Source organism: Rhinatrema bivittatum, chromosome 1, assembly GCF_901001135.1.
Source record: "Rhinatrema bivittatum chromosome 1, aRhiBiv1.1, whole genome shotgun sequence".
In the NCBI taxonomy this organism is placed as follows: Eukaryota; Metazoa; Chordata; class Amphibia; order Gymnophiona; family Rhinatrematidae; genus Rhinatrema; species Rhinatrema bivittatum.
The window spans coordinates 484810531-484825965 of NC_042615.1; the positions used below are offsets into that span (position 1 = coordinate 484810531).

A 15435-nucleotide genomic window follows, 5' to 3' on the forward strand; every position below is an offset into this window, starting at 1 on the left:
AGAGAAGCACAACAAACATGTCGGATTGTAAACCTTTAGCACGGCATTTGCCCATGGGCAGGATTGAAGAACCAACATTTTGTGCACAAGAAGGGTGATTTTTAAATTTCACAGGCCACTGTGAAACCAGTGAAAATCGTATAAAACAGGAGTAATGTGGTCTCTCATCTTCCTTCCTGTCACACAGCTCTCACGTCAAGTCGGAACTCCAATTGCTAAGAAGCCACTCCCTATAAGCCAAGTTGGAGAAGTGCGTGTTTGCGCAGGCGGAGCTTCCATTTCTAGGGCATAACATATTAGCACAAGGATTATGAATGGATCCCTCCAAGTTATTGATGATCATGGATGGGCCCCAGCTAATGGATCTCAAGGTTTTCCAGCACTTTCTAGAATTCACTAATTATTACAGACAGTTCATTCACCATTATTCTACAATTATTGCTCCCATCATCGCCCATACAAAAAGAGGACTAATTCAAAGGATTGGCCACCCATGTCATGATCCTGGCTGCTAAGCAGCCTCCCTGCCAGCAGAGGCCCTGACACAGCCATGCTCGCTTGCATCCTAACCACCTCCTAGAAGCTCCCATGACTCAGCAAGGCCAATCCTATTTAGCCCAGCCTCTCCCACAACTCTGTGCCTCTTCTTCGACTCACCTTGTCTCCTTTCATTTTCTCTCCTTGCTTTTCTTGTTACTGCATGGCCACTCTGGCCTTCTTGCTCCTGCCTTACTCTATGGTTGCCTTGGCATTCCAGCCTTGGCCTTCCAGCCTTGCCATATGACCTCCTCGTCCTTCCAGCTCTATCCTGCAGTCTCCTCGCCCTGCTTTGCGGTCTTTGGGCCTTTTAGGCTCACCTAACCCTGCCTTGTGGTCTGCTTAGGCCTTCTTGTCTGTTTTACTTGTTTTTGTCTTAGGATACTTGCTGTATTTTAGTTCCTTGTTTCATGTGTTTGTGTTCCTTGTTCAGTTCCTGTGGTCCAGCCCTAGTCTTGTCCTGTCCTTGTTGTCCCAGGCCTTGTTCCCAGTTATAGTCCTGTCTTCAGTCCTAGGCCTTGTCTCTGGTTCCAGCCCTGGTCTCCAGCCCTGCCTGTCTTCAGTGTCAGCTGGGTCTCCAGCTCCAGGCCATGCCTCTAGTACCAGCTGTGTTCCCAGTTGCAGGCCCACTCTCCTTTTCCAGATAAGTCCTGCCAGTCACCAGAACCTGAGGGCTCAACCTGACCCAGGGGTAGATTGATGCAGGCAGAAGATCCAGTCCACCCTTGCCCCAGAGTCTGGCCCTGCTCCTGCCAGACCTAGCCTGCCTGACCATGACAACCCAAGACTTTCTCCTCTTGAAATATGCGTTCCTTTCTTCTCCAGTGTTGCCTGACACCATGCAATCCTTTTCCTGGAGGTCGGTGCTTCCTCTGTGTGCGCAGGCGCCATCATCTCACAGTCCACCCATACTGGCAAGCTGATACCCTGTGCCTTCTATTCAAAAAAATTCTCCCCATCATAAAGAAACTATGACATCATCAATTGAGAGCTGCTCATTGTCAAATTCGCTTTGGAGGAGTAGTGTCAGCTATTGGAGGGTGCCTTGCACCTCTTTACCATTTTCACTGACCATAAGAACCTTTTATACCTCCAATCTGCCAGGAGACTCCACCCACGACAAGTGAAATGGTCTTGTTTTTTGCCAGATTTAACTTCTGCCTAACCTATCAACCGATTGACAAAAACATTAAAGTGGAAATTCTATCTAGATTTTTTGACCTTGCAGACATCTCCAAGGACCCCCAGTATTTCATTAACCTGGCTAAAATTACCTTGATCGCCCCTGTGGTACCAGCAAGAATCCTTCCAGGAAACATGATTGTGTCCAAGATTCACTGACAGAAAGTCCTGAAATGGGCACATGATTCCAAACTGGCACATCACCAAGGCATCCACAAGACCTTAGGCTTTAGACCTTAGACTTTATCTTCTGCAACTAACCTAGCTAAGGAAGTGCATGACTATGTATCTGCCTGTACTAATTGTGTGCAAAATAAGACCTTTCATCTGCGACTGCTGGGTCTGCTCTAACCACTAACGGTAACCTCAGAAACTCTAGACTCACATATCCATGAACTTAATTATGGACCTCCCATTCTCCTTCGGGCACACTGTTATCTGGGTAGTCGTGGACAGATTCTCTAAGATGGCCCACTTCGTCCTAAGTCAACAAATCTTCTGGATCCTATCCATTTTACATTGTATAATAGCAGACACCCTAAGATATCAATGCCCCTTCAGCTGACTACTGAGACTAGCAGCAGAACTACTCTTGTCCAATTTGCAAGAAATTCGCCCGAATACTCAGTTTCTCCTTGTTAAGCTCGGGTTGTGAACCCTTGGGCCAACGGGAGGATGGAATTCCTTAGGAGGGAGGTCCGAAGGTTCTCCCGTCGGGTGGCGAGGCTGAGCAGAAGATGTGAGCAGCGGACCCTTGGCACTGGAGACTGTGGCAACGGTGGAAGCGGAGGAAGCGGAGGAAGAGTCGAGAAGAGGAGCTGTGTCTTCACCCCTGGAAGTCCGCTGTTCCCCCAGGAGGAGCCCGTAAGAACCCAGACCGCTGGGACTTAGGTGGACCTTTGAGAGGTCAGATGACGGTGCAAGGGCTGACTGGAGCTTTGCCCTGGAAGCCCGTGGTCCCCCCGGGAGGAGCCCGTAGGGACCCGGGCCGCAGGGACTTAGGTGGGCCCTTGGAGATGGTAGTCTTGAAGGAGTCCTAGGTTGAGTGCCAGAGGGTTGTCACTCACCAGTCCTGAAGTCGTACACCAGAGAATCACCGCTTGCCAATCCGAAGTCATACGCCAGAGAATCACCACTTGCCAATCCGAAGTCAGGAACCAGAGAATCACTGTAAGCCAATCCGAAGTCAGGAACCAGAGAATCACCGTAAGCCAATCCGAAGTCAGGAGCCAGGAACACCAAGACGGAACAGGATCCAAAGCTCAAGGGACTCACCAAAGCAAGCAGACTAGACAGCGCTGGAGGACATTGCCAAGTCACTGGATAAGCAGAGGAAACTGCCTTTTATACTTCCCCTGCTCTGGCTGATAGGGAACAGGTGAAGCCATTTAAAGGGATTGGGTCCCTTTAATTCTGTGGAAGAGGCGCGGCCTCGTGCCTAAGGATGGCGGCGGCCATTTTGGATTTCCCCCACGGAGGGGAGACGCCACTGGGAGGAAGCAGGACGGCTTCCCCTGCAAGGAGCAGCACCGGAGGCCGCGCGGGCGCAATGGCCCGAGTCGGAGCCCTCCCCCGGGGCTCCCGTGGTGAAGGGATGCTGCAAGTCAGGTAGGGGGCCGCGGTCGTGGGGCGCCACGGCCGCGGAACACAACACTCCTTAGGAAAGCAGTTGACTGATACAAAAAATATACAGACCAGAAGCATAAGCCCACACCTCAATTCGGCCGGGAGATAAGATTTGGCTCATCACTAAAAATATCCGATTCAAAGTACCTTCCGTCAAATTTGCGTCAAGATTTATTGGACCCTACCAAATTATAAAACAACTTATTCCCATGACCCAGAAACTCAAGATTCCCCTCTCTCTCCATATCCCTAACTCCTTCAACGTATCTCTTCTTAAGCTGCTGGTTCTCAACACTTATTCCAGGAAAACCCCAGCCCGACCATGGGCCACTGCTCTGCAGTCAGCATCCTGTATCTCATGGTCCCGAGCCCCGTGCGGTGTCCTGCCCCCCCCCCCCCCCCCCACACACACAATACCCAGCTGCTTTTTAGTAGGTCCCACAACAGCCTACCAGTTTTACTGACCCAGCAGCACTGCCCCCTGATGATATAATCACTGCTTCGACATAAAAGGAAGGTGTGAACCTAGCAGGAGTTATTTTGCTGCTGTAGATGCTCTTTCTGCCATTCTCTTCAGGATTATACGGCGTTTTCCCTGCTCATTCCTTTTTGTGAGAAGTCTGATTTTTCTCTGTCAGCTTTGGGAACTGTGCAGCATTTCTGATAGCTTCATATTCTGCACAGCACAGGAGGAAATGCATTTCTGCTTCTATTTCTTCAGTGATGCACTGCATGCAGACTCTGGCTTTTGGAAACTTTCAGTTCTGTTTTTTTTTCTGTTTCTATTTTTAATGTGTGGTCACCTATTCAGTATATGGTGAGAATCTGTGTTCTGCATGTGTGACTACAGTGAGGTAATCTGCTAGCTTGTAGTTTATGTGTAGGGATTGAATGCAGTCCAGCTTGTAACATTTCCCAATCTGCACCTCGCAAATAGGAAGTGTACTGGGGTTCTAGTCACAGTGCATTTTTTGCACTGCTGCCTTTTCATAGATTAGCTTGTTGCTGCTTGAGTCCTGGCAGTTGGTGCCGTTATGGTATGGAAGATTTGCTATATCGGTTCTGAGTCCTTTTTTTTACAGGATTTTGTGCTGCATAACAGATTGCCTTGTAGTGGAGGGGGTATGTGTTGCTGTTACTGAGGTGACACCAGAGTCTGAACTTTTTTTTTTTTTTTTTTGAATGGCAAATAATAAAGCGAAGCAACCCAGTTCTGCACCTCACCCATTCCTGGCAGAGTTTGTGAACAAGGAGTGCGCTTGTAGAACTGGAGGTGCAGAGTTTTTATTGGGATTCTATCTCATTCTATCTCATAGTTTTGGGCTCAGGACTGTTGCTGTGTTAAACAGTGCCCAAGAGACTGAGGTGGCGGGCACTCCCTCCTCAGGACAGCCACTGCTGCTGTAATGACGACAGCGGTGGTATGATGCACTGGTGATCCTCCCCCCCTCCCCCCAACCCAGCCTGGTGCCCCACTAGGTACCTGTCTCACCCGCCCCTTCCACCAGCTCCGGCATGTGTTAATGTGAACCCGCATCTCTCACATTCTTTCCTCATCTTTTACAGACCAAAAAGGCCATGCACGTCATTCTCAGTGACCTGCACCAGCATGATTATTTCAACCTCATCACATTCTCAGATACAGTCAACGCGTGGAAGGCCGATCACTGCATCCCGGCCACTCCCCAGAACATCAAGAGTGCTAAAGAGTATGTGAACCGAATGGAGACAGAGGGATGTAAGTGCCCCCTCCAGACCACTTTCCAATGTTCCACAGTCCAACATGAGCAGCACTCCTCCACCATCCCCTGCGACTGCCCACTCGCAGCCAGTGCTTCTTTACCATCCCCCACAGCTCCCCACGCTGTTCCACCATTCGCTTCAGTTCCCTCCCTCCCCCCCAGCCAACACATCTCCATTTTCTGTAGATACAGACGCCAGCCTAAAAACGTAGGAGCCCATGGCAGAGAGCGCTCTCAACCTCCCCATCAAAGCTGGAGAGCGAAATGGAGGGGTTGGTGGTGCCTCCCTTGCAAGGTCTGCTACAGCTCCTTCAGGGCCTGATTTACCAAGGCTGTTTCTCTGCACATGCACAAAAAATGATTAGTAAATCAGGCACTTAATGTACTATTGCTTCACCTATCGCCGTGGCCCAAATCCCCACCGGTCTCCCTCTCCATCTCCCCACCTTGTCCCCAGCGGTTCCTCTCTCAATTCCCCCCACCCCACTCCTGCCAACCCTCATCCCCCTCAGTTTTCCTCTCTCTCAGCCACCTCTTATCCCCACAAGTCTTCCTCCCTTTCCTGTTTTCAATGTCCATCCTCACCGCAGCTGCTGCTGCTGCTGCCACTGCCCCCGAAACAACCGTACTCTTCCAGTTGGGCACCATGCAGTTCTCAACGAGCTGAAACCGTGTAGTGCTTGAGCAACAGTCTGGAGAGACCGTGAGACTAGCATGGTTCAGCATTGCATCGCTTCAGCTTGCTGAGAGCTATGCGGTGCCTGACCGGGAGAGAACAGCTGCTCCAGGGTTGGCAGCAGTTACAGAGAGGAAGGACATTCAGGGAGGAAAATCCTGGACGCCATGGTGACCTGGCGCCCAGGATTTGTTGAGCCTTGTTCTACCACTGGCTTACAGCTTCCCCACAGCCAATGCGCCTCCAGCGTTCCCTACAGCTCTCCCTCACCCCCCGGCAGTTGTCCTCCACCATTCTCTACAGTTCCTCCCACAGCCAGTGCTCCTCCAAAATTCCCTACAGCTCCTCCTCACATCCACTGCTCCTCCACCATTCCTTGCTGTTCGCCCTCCGCACAGTCAGCACTCCTGCACCGTTCCCTGCAGGACTTTTGGTGAGTTGCACGTAATTACCGAGTGCTCCTTCTTTGTTCTTCCTCCTCAGGGACGGATATCAACGCTGCACTGTTGGCTGCAGCTGCCATGTTTAACCAGAGCTCTGCCAGGCAAGCTGAGAGCGGTCAAGGTGGCCCAAGGATTCCTCTTCTAATTTTTCTGACAGATGGGGAGCCCACCTTTGGTGTGACCACAGCCGGCCGCATTCTGTCCAATGCTCGTCATGCCCTGCGGGGAATGGTTTCGCTTTTTGGCCTGGCCTTTGGGGATGATGCCGACTACAGCCTAATGCGTCGCCTATCACTGGAGAACAGGGGTGTGGCCCGGCGCATCTATGAGGACATAGATGCCACCCTGCAGCTGAAAGGTTTCTATGATGAGATTGCCAGCCCACTGCTCTTCGATGTGCAGCTGGCGTACCTAGGCAGCAGCTTGCCCCAGTCCACTCAGACCCTGTTTCCCAACTACTTTGCAGGCTCAGAGCTGGTGGTGGCAGGCAGGGTGCAACCAGGCACTAGTGAGTTGGGGGTGCGTCTCACGGCCCAGAGCCAACAAAAGCCAATCAAGTTGCAGAATGACATCCCTGTGGTTGGGAATGCCACTCAGCTTTCGTTTGGGTGCTCCGAAAGCGCTGACCACATTCCAACTTTTGTGCAACGACTCTGGGCTTACTTCACCATCCAGGATCTGCTTCAGGCACGAGTGAAGACTAATGACTCCATGGCCCGTCAACTGCTCACTGAGAAGGCCACCAACCTCTCACTTAAGTACAATTTTGTAACTCCAGTCACATCCCTGGTTGTGGTGCAGCCTAAGAGAGGGAAGGAAGAGCAGGATCTGGTGACACTAACCACAGTCAGGGTGCAAAATGCCACAAGAACCACCAGCGCACCCCTCACCACAGCCTTGACCATCATCGCTGCAGCAGTGCCAGCCACTTCTACTCCAAGACTGACCAAAACAGGCAGACTCCCCTCCGCAACGGCCACGATTGGCACATGGATGAGATCCAGAGCCACCACAGGCTTAGCCATGCCTTGGACACGAGGGAACGCCGGGGGAACCACAGACAGGAAGTTCAGTGCAACCAGCTCTGTCCCTGTCATGATCACTCCTCTGGCGAATGGGCCATCAGTTCCCAATGCAACTCTGCCTGTCACAACCACCCGGCAAGCACGCAGAGTCTTACCTACAGTGGATTCTGCTGATCCCAGAATACAGAAAACAGCGGTTCCTGTGCAGAGCATGACCTCAGCAGCAACTCTGCTAGTGAAGGGACCAACTCAGGTGCCACAGCATCCCAGCCCAACACTCACATCTCTGCCAAGTTTTGCAACCATGCGGCAGGGCGCGGAGACAGAACCGGATGGCAGCCCCACCACCACCAAGTACCTGAGTCCCACCTCCCTCAGGCTTCTCCTGCTCCCCCAGGAGTCAGAGTTACTGGGGTCCCCAGAGATGGATATGGTGTTTGTGGAGTCACTGAACCCAGCGCCCGAGTACAGCTTCATGGCACGGAACATAGAAGGTAAGAGAAATAAAAGAGGTGAACAGGAGACCAGATGGGCATTTCTGCCCAGAACTGCTCTGGTAAACCAGATAAAACTATTCTAAGAACTCATTAAATTCCAGTAACTGCCCTGAACAAAGGCGCTTGCAGGCAAGGCATTAACCGCCAGTCTCACTGCAGTTGCTGTTTATAGTGGATGCACCCACAGTCCTATAGAAGCTAATCTATCTGTGAACTCCAGATGGGGCCCTCCAGCTGCCTGCCTAGCCTGAGTATGGGTTCCCTCAGGGGCCTGGGGGGAAGGGGGATGAGGTGAAACTAGAAATAGCCGAGACCCCCTGTTCTCATATGGGCGATCCCTGACTCCTAGATTAGCTGAGGAAAGTCCTGCTGTTTCCAGCTCTCAACAGAACATTTGAGCAGTTTCTTAACATATCAAGTTTTGAAAGAAGAAGCGAGACTTAGGAGTCCACCAATTGTTCATCATTGCTGGGGGGGGGAGGTCAGATATGGCCTTCTGCTCCCTGGCTGCTACTCACTGAAAGCACTACTGGTTTGATTCAGTCACTATTTCATCTACCGACATTGTCACAAGAGACATGAATGCTTAACCTTTTTCTTGTCTATCCAGTTCTTTTCAGATTTCACAGGTAAATAAAGAAATTCTCTCCTCATACGCTCTCACTTAGCCATGAAAGCACAATAATTAATCTCCCCCACACATTTACCCCCCCCCCCCCCTATTTAAACTGTCATGTTTTCATGACATTCAAATCAACTCTAGAGAAATACCATAATTATCCTCTCAGACAACATAATCACTATATCCTATTATTATCTCTAGAAAATGTTATCTTGCCTTTTACATTCAATATATTCAGTGTTAAACATGCTGGGGCGGATTTTCAGAGCCCTGCTCGCGTAAATCCGCCCAAAACCGGGCGGATTTACGCGAGCAGGGCCCTGCGCGCCGGGAAGCCTATTTTACATAGGCCTCCCGGCGCGCGCAGAGCCCCGGGACTCGCGTACGTCCCGGGGTTCTCGGAGGGGGGCGTGTCGGGGGGCGGGGCCGGAGCGCGCGGCGTTGCGGGGGCGTGTCGGCAGCGTTTTGGGGGCGGGTACGGGGCGTGGCCACGGCCCGGGGGCGTGGCCGCGCCCTCCGTACCCGCCCCCAGGTCGCGGCCCGGCGCGCAGCAGGCCCGCTGGCGCGCGGGGATTTACGTCTCCCTCCGGGAGGCGTAAATCCCCCGACAAAGGTAAGGGGGGGGTGTAGACAGGGCCGGGTGGGTGGGTTAGGTAGGGGAAGGGAGGGTAAGGTGAGGGGAGGGCAAAGGAAAGTTCCCTCCGAGGCCGCTCCGATTTCGGAGCGGCCTTGGAGGGAACGGGGGGAGGCAGCGCGGCTCGGCGCGCGCAGGCTATACAAAATCGATAGCCTTGCGCGCGCCGATCCAGGATTTTAGTGGATACGCGCGCCTCCGCGCGTATCTACTAAAATCCAGCGTACTTTTGCTTGAGTCTGATGCGCAAGCAAAAGTAGGCTGTTCGCGCGCCTCTTAAAATCTACCCCTATATTACTGTTAACATTGTAAAAAAAATTGACTGTTATAGTTATTATACCATTCTAATATAGTTATCAATGTAAACCGTTGTTTTTACCTGTGAACCGGAGTGAAGGCTTGTACCAAACTTCGGTATATAAAAGCATACAAACAAATAAATAGATTTGTACTGAGCTCTCACCTCTGAAAAACCAGTCTGCAAATGTTGACTGCTCTATATATATATATGCTGTATCTACCCCAGAGTCCCTGAATTAGAGGAGCTCTCCAGTGTCACTGTAATGTCTGGGCTCTAATCCCCGGCTCTACCCGTGCTGCAGCATTGAGGTGCTCCTCTGCATCCCTGTAACTTCTGCACTCTGATCTCCAGCCCTGTCCTGCTGTACCAGAGGTGATTACCTGTGTCGTGGTAACCTCTTTGTTCTAATCCCCAGCTCTGCCCTGCTGACTCTAAAGGAATCTTTCTGTTCTGTTCAGTAATCTGTTTGCAGTTTATGCTGTCACCTCCTTTTCCAGCTGTAAGACATAGCCACACTCATGGAAGGCAGAATATTCCCTGCTTAGGGTTCAGTTCAATTGCCTCGTTGTGTGGATGTGCTGCTGACATTGCCACAAGAAAGTGGGAGAGAGATTCCAAACTTGCACATATATAATGACTTGTTTGGGTTTTTTGTTTTTTTTCAGACTTCACAGAAGCAGAAGATTTTGCAGGTGAGTAAAGAGACGAGTGTGAGCTCTTCCCTCTGGAGATCCTGACAAGAGCTGGCCTATAGCGAGCTATAACAAGAGGAAGAGGTGCAGCCTGTGCATGCCAATTATCTGCCTAACCACCTCTCCCTATCTCTCTCTCTCTCTCTCTGCAGATTATCAGATTGGTTTTCTGGGCCCCCAGACCTTCACATCCTCAGGTAAAGTGACCCCTGACTGGAGGGACTCTGCCTATCCCATGCCTCCTGTGATAGCCTTCAATGCCCATCTCTGCTCTGCCTTGCAGTGGACGGTGACCCCCATTTTGTGGTGATGCTGCCGCGCAGCCGGGAGAGGCTGTGCTTCACCATCGATGGGCACCCTGATGACAACCTAAGGCTACTGCATGACCCCTGGGCAGGTAAGACAGACAGATCACAGGGGCCATGCCATCCAAAGGGGACCAGTTGAGCGTCTTCCTATAAAAAAAAGGGACTCTATCTCTCTCCTTCAGCTTAACACCTGTCATTATCTATCCTGCAGGGGTCACTGTTAACGGGCATCTGCTGGGTGCTCCCCCCAGGATTGGTCACGAGGACCAGCCACGCTCGTATCTGGACACGATTGCTATCATGGTGCAAAGGCCTGGGGCACACTATGTGGTGACAATCACACTGGACTCCGTGTCCTTGGAGGGGGGGGACCGGCTGACCCTCCCTTGGAGTTTCCCAGCGCTGGTCCAGAGGCCTGGGCTGGCACTGAACATCGCTGCGGCCTCTGGAGTCACCATCAGCATTGGCAGCAGCATCCAGCTACTTGTCCTCTTTCAACACTACCGCCACCCCACCTATCTGCAGCTAGAGCATCTGGGACTCTACGTAGTGAATGGGAGGGGCCTCTCACCTATGGCACAAGGGCTGTTGGGTGAGTGAACCTGTAGCAGCAGGGAAACTGTGAAGGTCTTTGGTTATGTGATCAGCAAAGATTCAACAAGGTCCAAATGTGGGCATGTTAGCACTCAGACTATAAAGAGTGCAAAATGAAGAAAAGAGTGCATGGAGTTACTTTGCTGGTGAGTCGGTTACTACCCTTTAACCAGTAAGCCTTGATACTGTTGATGCAACTCCATCATTGCTCTCTAATTCGACGGCAGGAGGAAAAGGGAAATTGGATTCATACAGCGATCAAAGAGGCCCCTGACTTTTACAATCTGGGGAAACAAGTATGGGGGTAACTAGCTGATGCGGCAGTTACTACCCTCAACTAATAAGCCTTGATACTGTTGTTGCAACTCCAACATTGCTCTCTGCTTCATCGGCAAGGCATAAAGGGGAATTGGATTCAAACAGCAACCAATCAGGGCCCTGATTTTTACGGTGTGGGAAACTGATAAGCACGGGGTAACCTACAAGGCGCAGCAGATATTACCATAAGCTTACTGGGCAGACTGGATGGACCATTTGGTCCTTTTGTGCCGTCATTTCTATGTTTCTCTGAGCTAACACCCAGCAACCTATTTAACTCTTATACCATAAGATGTACCATTCGTAGCTCCAAGTTACTGTTTTATGGTAACCTCCATCCCCATGTCTTTCCTTTCCGCTGCAGGTGAATTTCAGAGGGCAGATATCCACGTTGAGAAGGACCAGGACTCTGATGCCACAGGCGTGCTGCACAGGCAGCATCGTGCAATGCCCGTCACGCGCGTGACCAAGATGGTGAAGGAGTCCCTGCTACCCCCACACGAGGCACAGTGCTGGCTGGTGAAGCGGAGAGACGTGGCCAGCCTCCTGGGCAAAGATTACAGCAGCTATCTGCTCAACCACCTCCTGCAAGTGTGAGCCATGGGAGGGAGGGAGGGAGAGCAGAGGCGGGGGCTGGAGCTCAGGGACAGCAGTGTATCTATTGTTTCATTTTATAAAAGGACCACAGGTCCCAGAGTTGCTGCCTGCCCCCGCGCTGCTCTGGGAGAGCAAGTGGGGCAGAGGTGGGACCTGGAGCTCATGGATAATATGCATCAGTTCTCTTATTTATTGTAAAGCTTCTTGGGATCATATGGCAGCTTCCAAAGATCTGCAGAGGGGAGGAAAGACAGTAATAATATTCTATTTAAATTATGGATAAATAAATTGAGGCACAGGAAGAGAAAGTGACTTACCCAAGGTCGCTCAGGGGAACAGATGTACTATGCATTTTCCCTTATAGACACAAACAGGTACATTTTCAAAGGCTTAGTTAGGATGTATACATGTACAGGGTAACGCAAGTAACTTGCAGATTTGACATTCCCAAAACACAGGAACCCAGGATATGATTTGATTTAGTTTGGCATTTATATTATTACACTTTTACAGGGAGATTCCACATCCTAGCAGATTACAAAACAAAAAAATGGTAGAAGACCAAACCATCTGAAAACAGAAAATTTCAAGGAGGATTGGTCACAACTCAACTTGTCCAGCAGGAAAATAGAGACAGTCTCTTTAATTGTAAATAAGCAAATAGAGTTTCAGATACATAATTTCTTATAGTCCAGGTTGACAGTTCCCCAACGTGGACTGTGTTTCGAATAAACTGTGTCGGGAGGGACCTGGAGTCTAAACCACAAAAGAGAAAACCGTGATATGTTTGTACAGAACAGGGGTACAAGGCATCCAAGATATCAAAAATACAAAAAAACATTTTTAAACGGTGTTCAAAACGCAAATCAAACCGCCCGTTAAGCGGCGCGCCGACCTGAGCGCCCGATATTGCGTCAGCCTGTTTGTTTTGAGGGGGCTCCTTGCCTATTTTACTATGTTTATTTACCTTTGGCATGCTCTGAACCTGCTATTTGATATTTTCTAACCCCTGTGCTATCGTCTCAAAGACTGTTTCTTTATTTTGCCTTGATTGACGTAACCAAGTCATGTGGAGGGCTTTTTGCTTATTTAATTATGTTCACCGGTTGCTATTCCTGACATGCTCCAGACCTCTACTAAGCTCTGGTAGGCATGTTCCTTGTACACTTTTTAAAAATGCTTTCTTGTATTTCTGATATCTTGGATGCCCTGTACCCTTGTCCTGTATAAACATATCACAGTTTTCTCTTTCATTGTTTAGACCCCTGGACCCTCCTGATACAGTTTATTCAAAACACAGTCCATGACAGGGGACCATCAACCTGTACTATAAGAAATTATGTATCTGAAACTCTATTTGCTTATTTACAATTAATAAAAAGACTGTCTATATTTTCTGCTGCACAAGTTGAGTTATGACCAATCCTTTTTGGACTTTTCTAGGCAGGTTACAGGTAATAAGGCATTATTAGAAATTCCCACAGTTGCAGCAGCCAAACTTACTACAGTACGCGAAAGAGCATTCTCAATAGCAGGGCCGACCCTCTGGAATAAACTCCCTGAAAATCTAAGACTTCAGAGTAACATCAAAGTGTTCAAAAAAACTCCTCAAAACCTGGTTATTCCAACAAACCTACAAAGACGGCATCGGATAAGCTAAACAAGCAGATACCACACAACACACACTTAATCACGATCCTGCTAAATAAGTCAATCCACCATTATGTATATAGTATACCAATGATTGTTAAATTTCCTGCTAAATGTTTATAGTTCTTAATACTTCTCTAAATATTTTATAGCTCCCTATTACTTCTTCCAAATTTTGTAATCCCACAATGCCTCTGATATGTATACCACTGTTTTTGATCGCAAATTGTATCTTATTTACGTTCGTTCAGTGCACCTGTTAGCTCTTCTAGGTACTGTTGTTTCTCTTGTAAACCGTTGTACAGGCCAGTTCCAAACAATGGTGTAGAAAAACACTTAAATAAATAACTAATTCGAAGCAAATAAGCCAATCCTCACATAATGAGAGCATGGAATCATTCACACTTGCACATTAAACATATCAAAGCAAAATAGATATGCCCAAAATCTCACGATAAGCCTGCAGCGATGAAGCACAATCTGTAAACAGAATAGACAAATAACTACCCAACTAGCCCCAAGCTCATGAATGAAAAACATTAAAATAGCCACACAATCTCTTCATGGGCTTTTTGAATCAGGACCCAGTCATAAGGGGGAGGTACAACAGCATTACAATTGATTCACATCAAAAACAACTAAAAACAGGCTGTAAAAAATCATATATCAGAAAGCATAATAAAAACATGTCTCCAACTGGGCTTAAAATATCTTTAAGACCCAGCATAACATCTGTGCTGGGATCACAAGATCTATCCATCCTGAACATGATGGCCCATTTAATGTGCCCAATTTACTTCCTGGGGCAGTGCCATAGATACCTTTTGCTCCCCCCGTAGATCCTCTGTTCTTATCCAGGGCCTTCCTGAATTCTGATTACTGTTTTTCCCCCCCACCTCCTCCCCTGGGAGCCTGTTCCATGATCCACCACCAGAAGCATTGCTAGGTACTTAAAACTCAGGGCACAGGCTCATGGAGCTCAGATTTCTACATCTTATCCCAAGATTCTGATAATTCAGTTCTACAAACATGATCAGCTCTCCCCCTCACCGAGAACGATCGCGTAAAGCACACAGCCAGGATCCTAGTGTTACTGAGGTTCTATCCTTATGGGAACAATTTAAGAAAACTGGCACCAACTACTCTGGCAGAGCCAAGGGATTAGCACAGCCCATGTGCTTCCAGTTTCTTATCAAAGGGCTCTCACCAGCTCTGCCCACTTGGTGTGGGCCTCCTTGTTTCCCTAAAAATTATTTAACCCTCTACAACCTCTCTCCATATAACAAAAATGAAAATGGTACACAGAATATACATTAACTTGACCTGAAAAATTACATTCCAGTCACAGGATCCTTGGCAGATTCTGCAACTTTTTTACTGGATCAACATACATATTATTTAAAAAAAATATTGTACATGAGCTTTTGAAATCACAGAGGTCCCTTTTTCAGATGTCATGTCAAAAACATTATTCACATCTGAAGAAGTGATCTATGTGGTCTTGATAGCTCTTGTATAACATTTTTGGATAACACTTACACACTGATCCAATAAAAACCATCCTAGCCTGCAGAGAATCCAGTTTACTCCAGTAGCCATACAGCTAAAAGATCACTGCATTACCTATACCAATCACTAAACTGAAAATAAAATGCCTTTTTTTCCTAACTTTTTGTCTGGGTGGAATTTCTTTTACATTAATCTCTCTCTTTTTTTTCCAGTTTCCTCCTGTCTTTCATCTCCCAACTCTTTTTCCAGGCTCTCCTTTCCATTTTACTTTTATTCTGGCTCCTGGCTTCGTCACTTCCTTTCCTCCCCTGACATCCATCTTTCCTTTTCATCTAATTTCCTTCATTTCTCTCTTCTCTGCCTCTAAATTTCTCCCTTACATCATCCCGTCTTCATTTTTTATCTGCTCACACTAGGATCTCATCCCTCCTTCTCTGTCCTTCAACTCTCACCCTCCAGTTATCCCTTCCCAAACCGTCACT

General features: G+C 48.7%; 1 protein-coding gene across 1 annotated transcript in view; it reads left to right on the plus strand.

Moving 5' to 3' along the window:
- ITIH6 (inter-alpha-trypsin inhibitor heavy chain family member 6) overlaps positions 1–12461 on the plus strand; it is a 112890-nt gene extending 100429 nt beyond the window's left edge. Inside the window, exons 8-14 of the mRNA XM_029607650.1 lie at positions 4912–5083; positions 6247–7725; positions 9951–9977; positions 10130–10174; positions 10261–10374; positions 10497–10877; positions 11562–12461. Of these exons, the coding sequence (XP_029463510.1) occupies positions 4912–5083; positions 6247–7725; positions 9951–9977; positions 10130–10174; positions 10261–10374; positions 10497–10877; positions 11562–11794 (2451 nt within the window). The 3' untranslated portion in view covers positions 11795–12461. The remainder of the gene's footprint in view (positions 1–4911; positions 5084–6246; positions 7726–9950; positions 9978–10129; positions 10175–10260; positions 10375–10496; positions 10878–11561) is intronic.
- The last annotated feature ends 2974 nt before the right edge of the window (positions 12462–15435 follow it).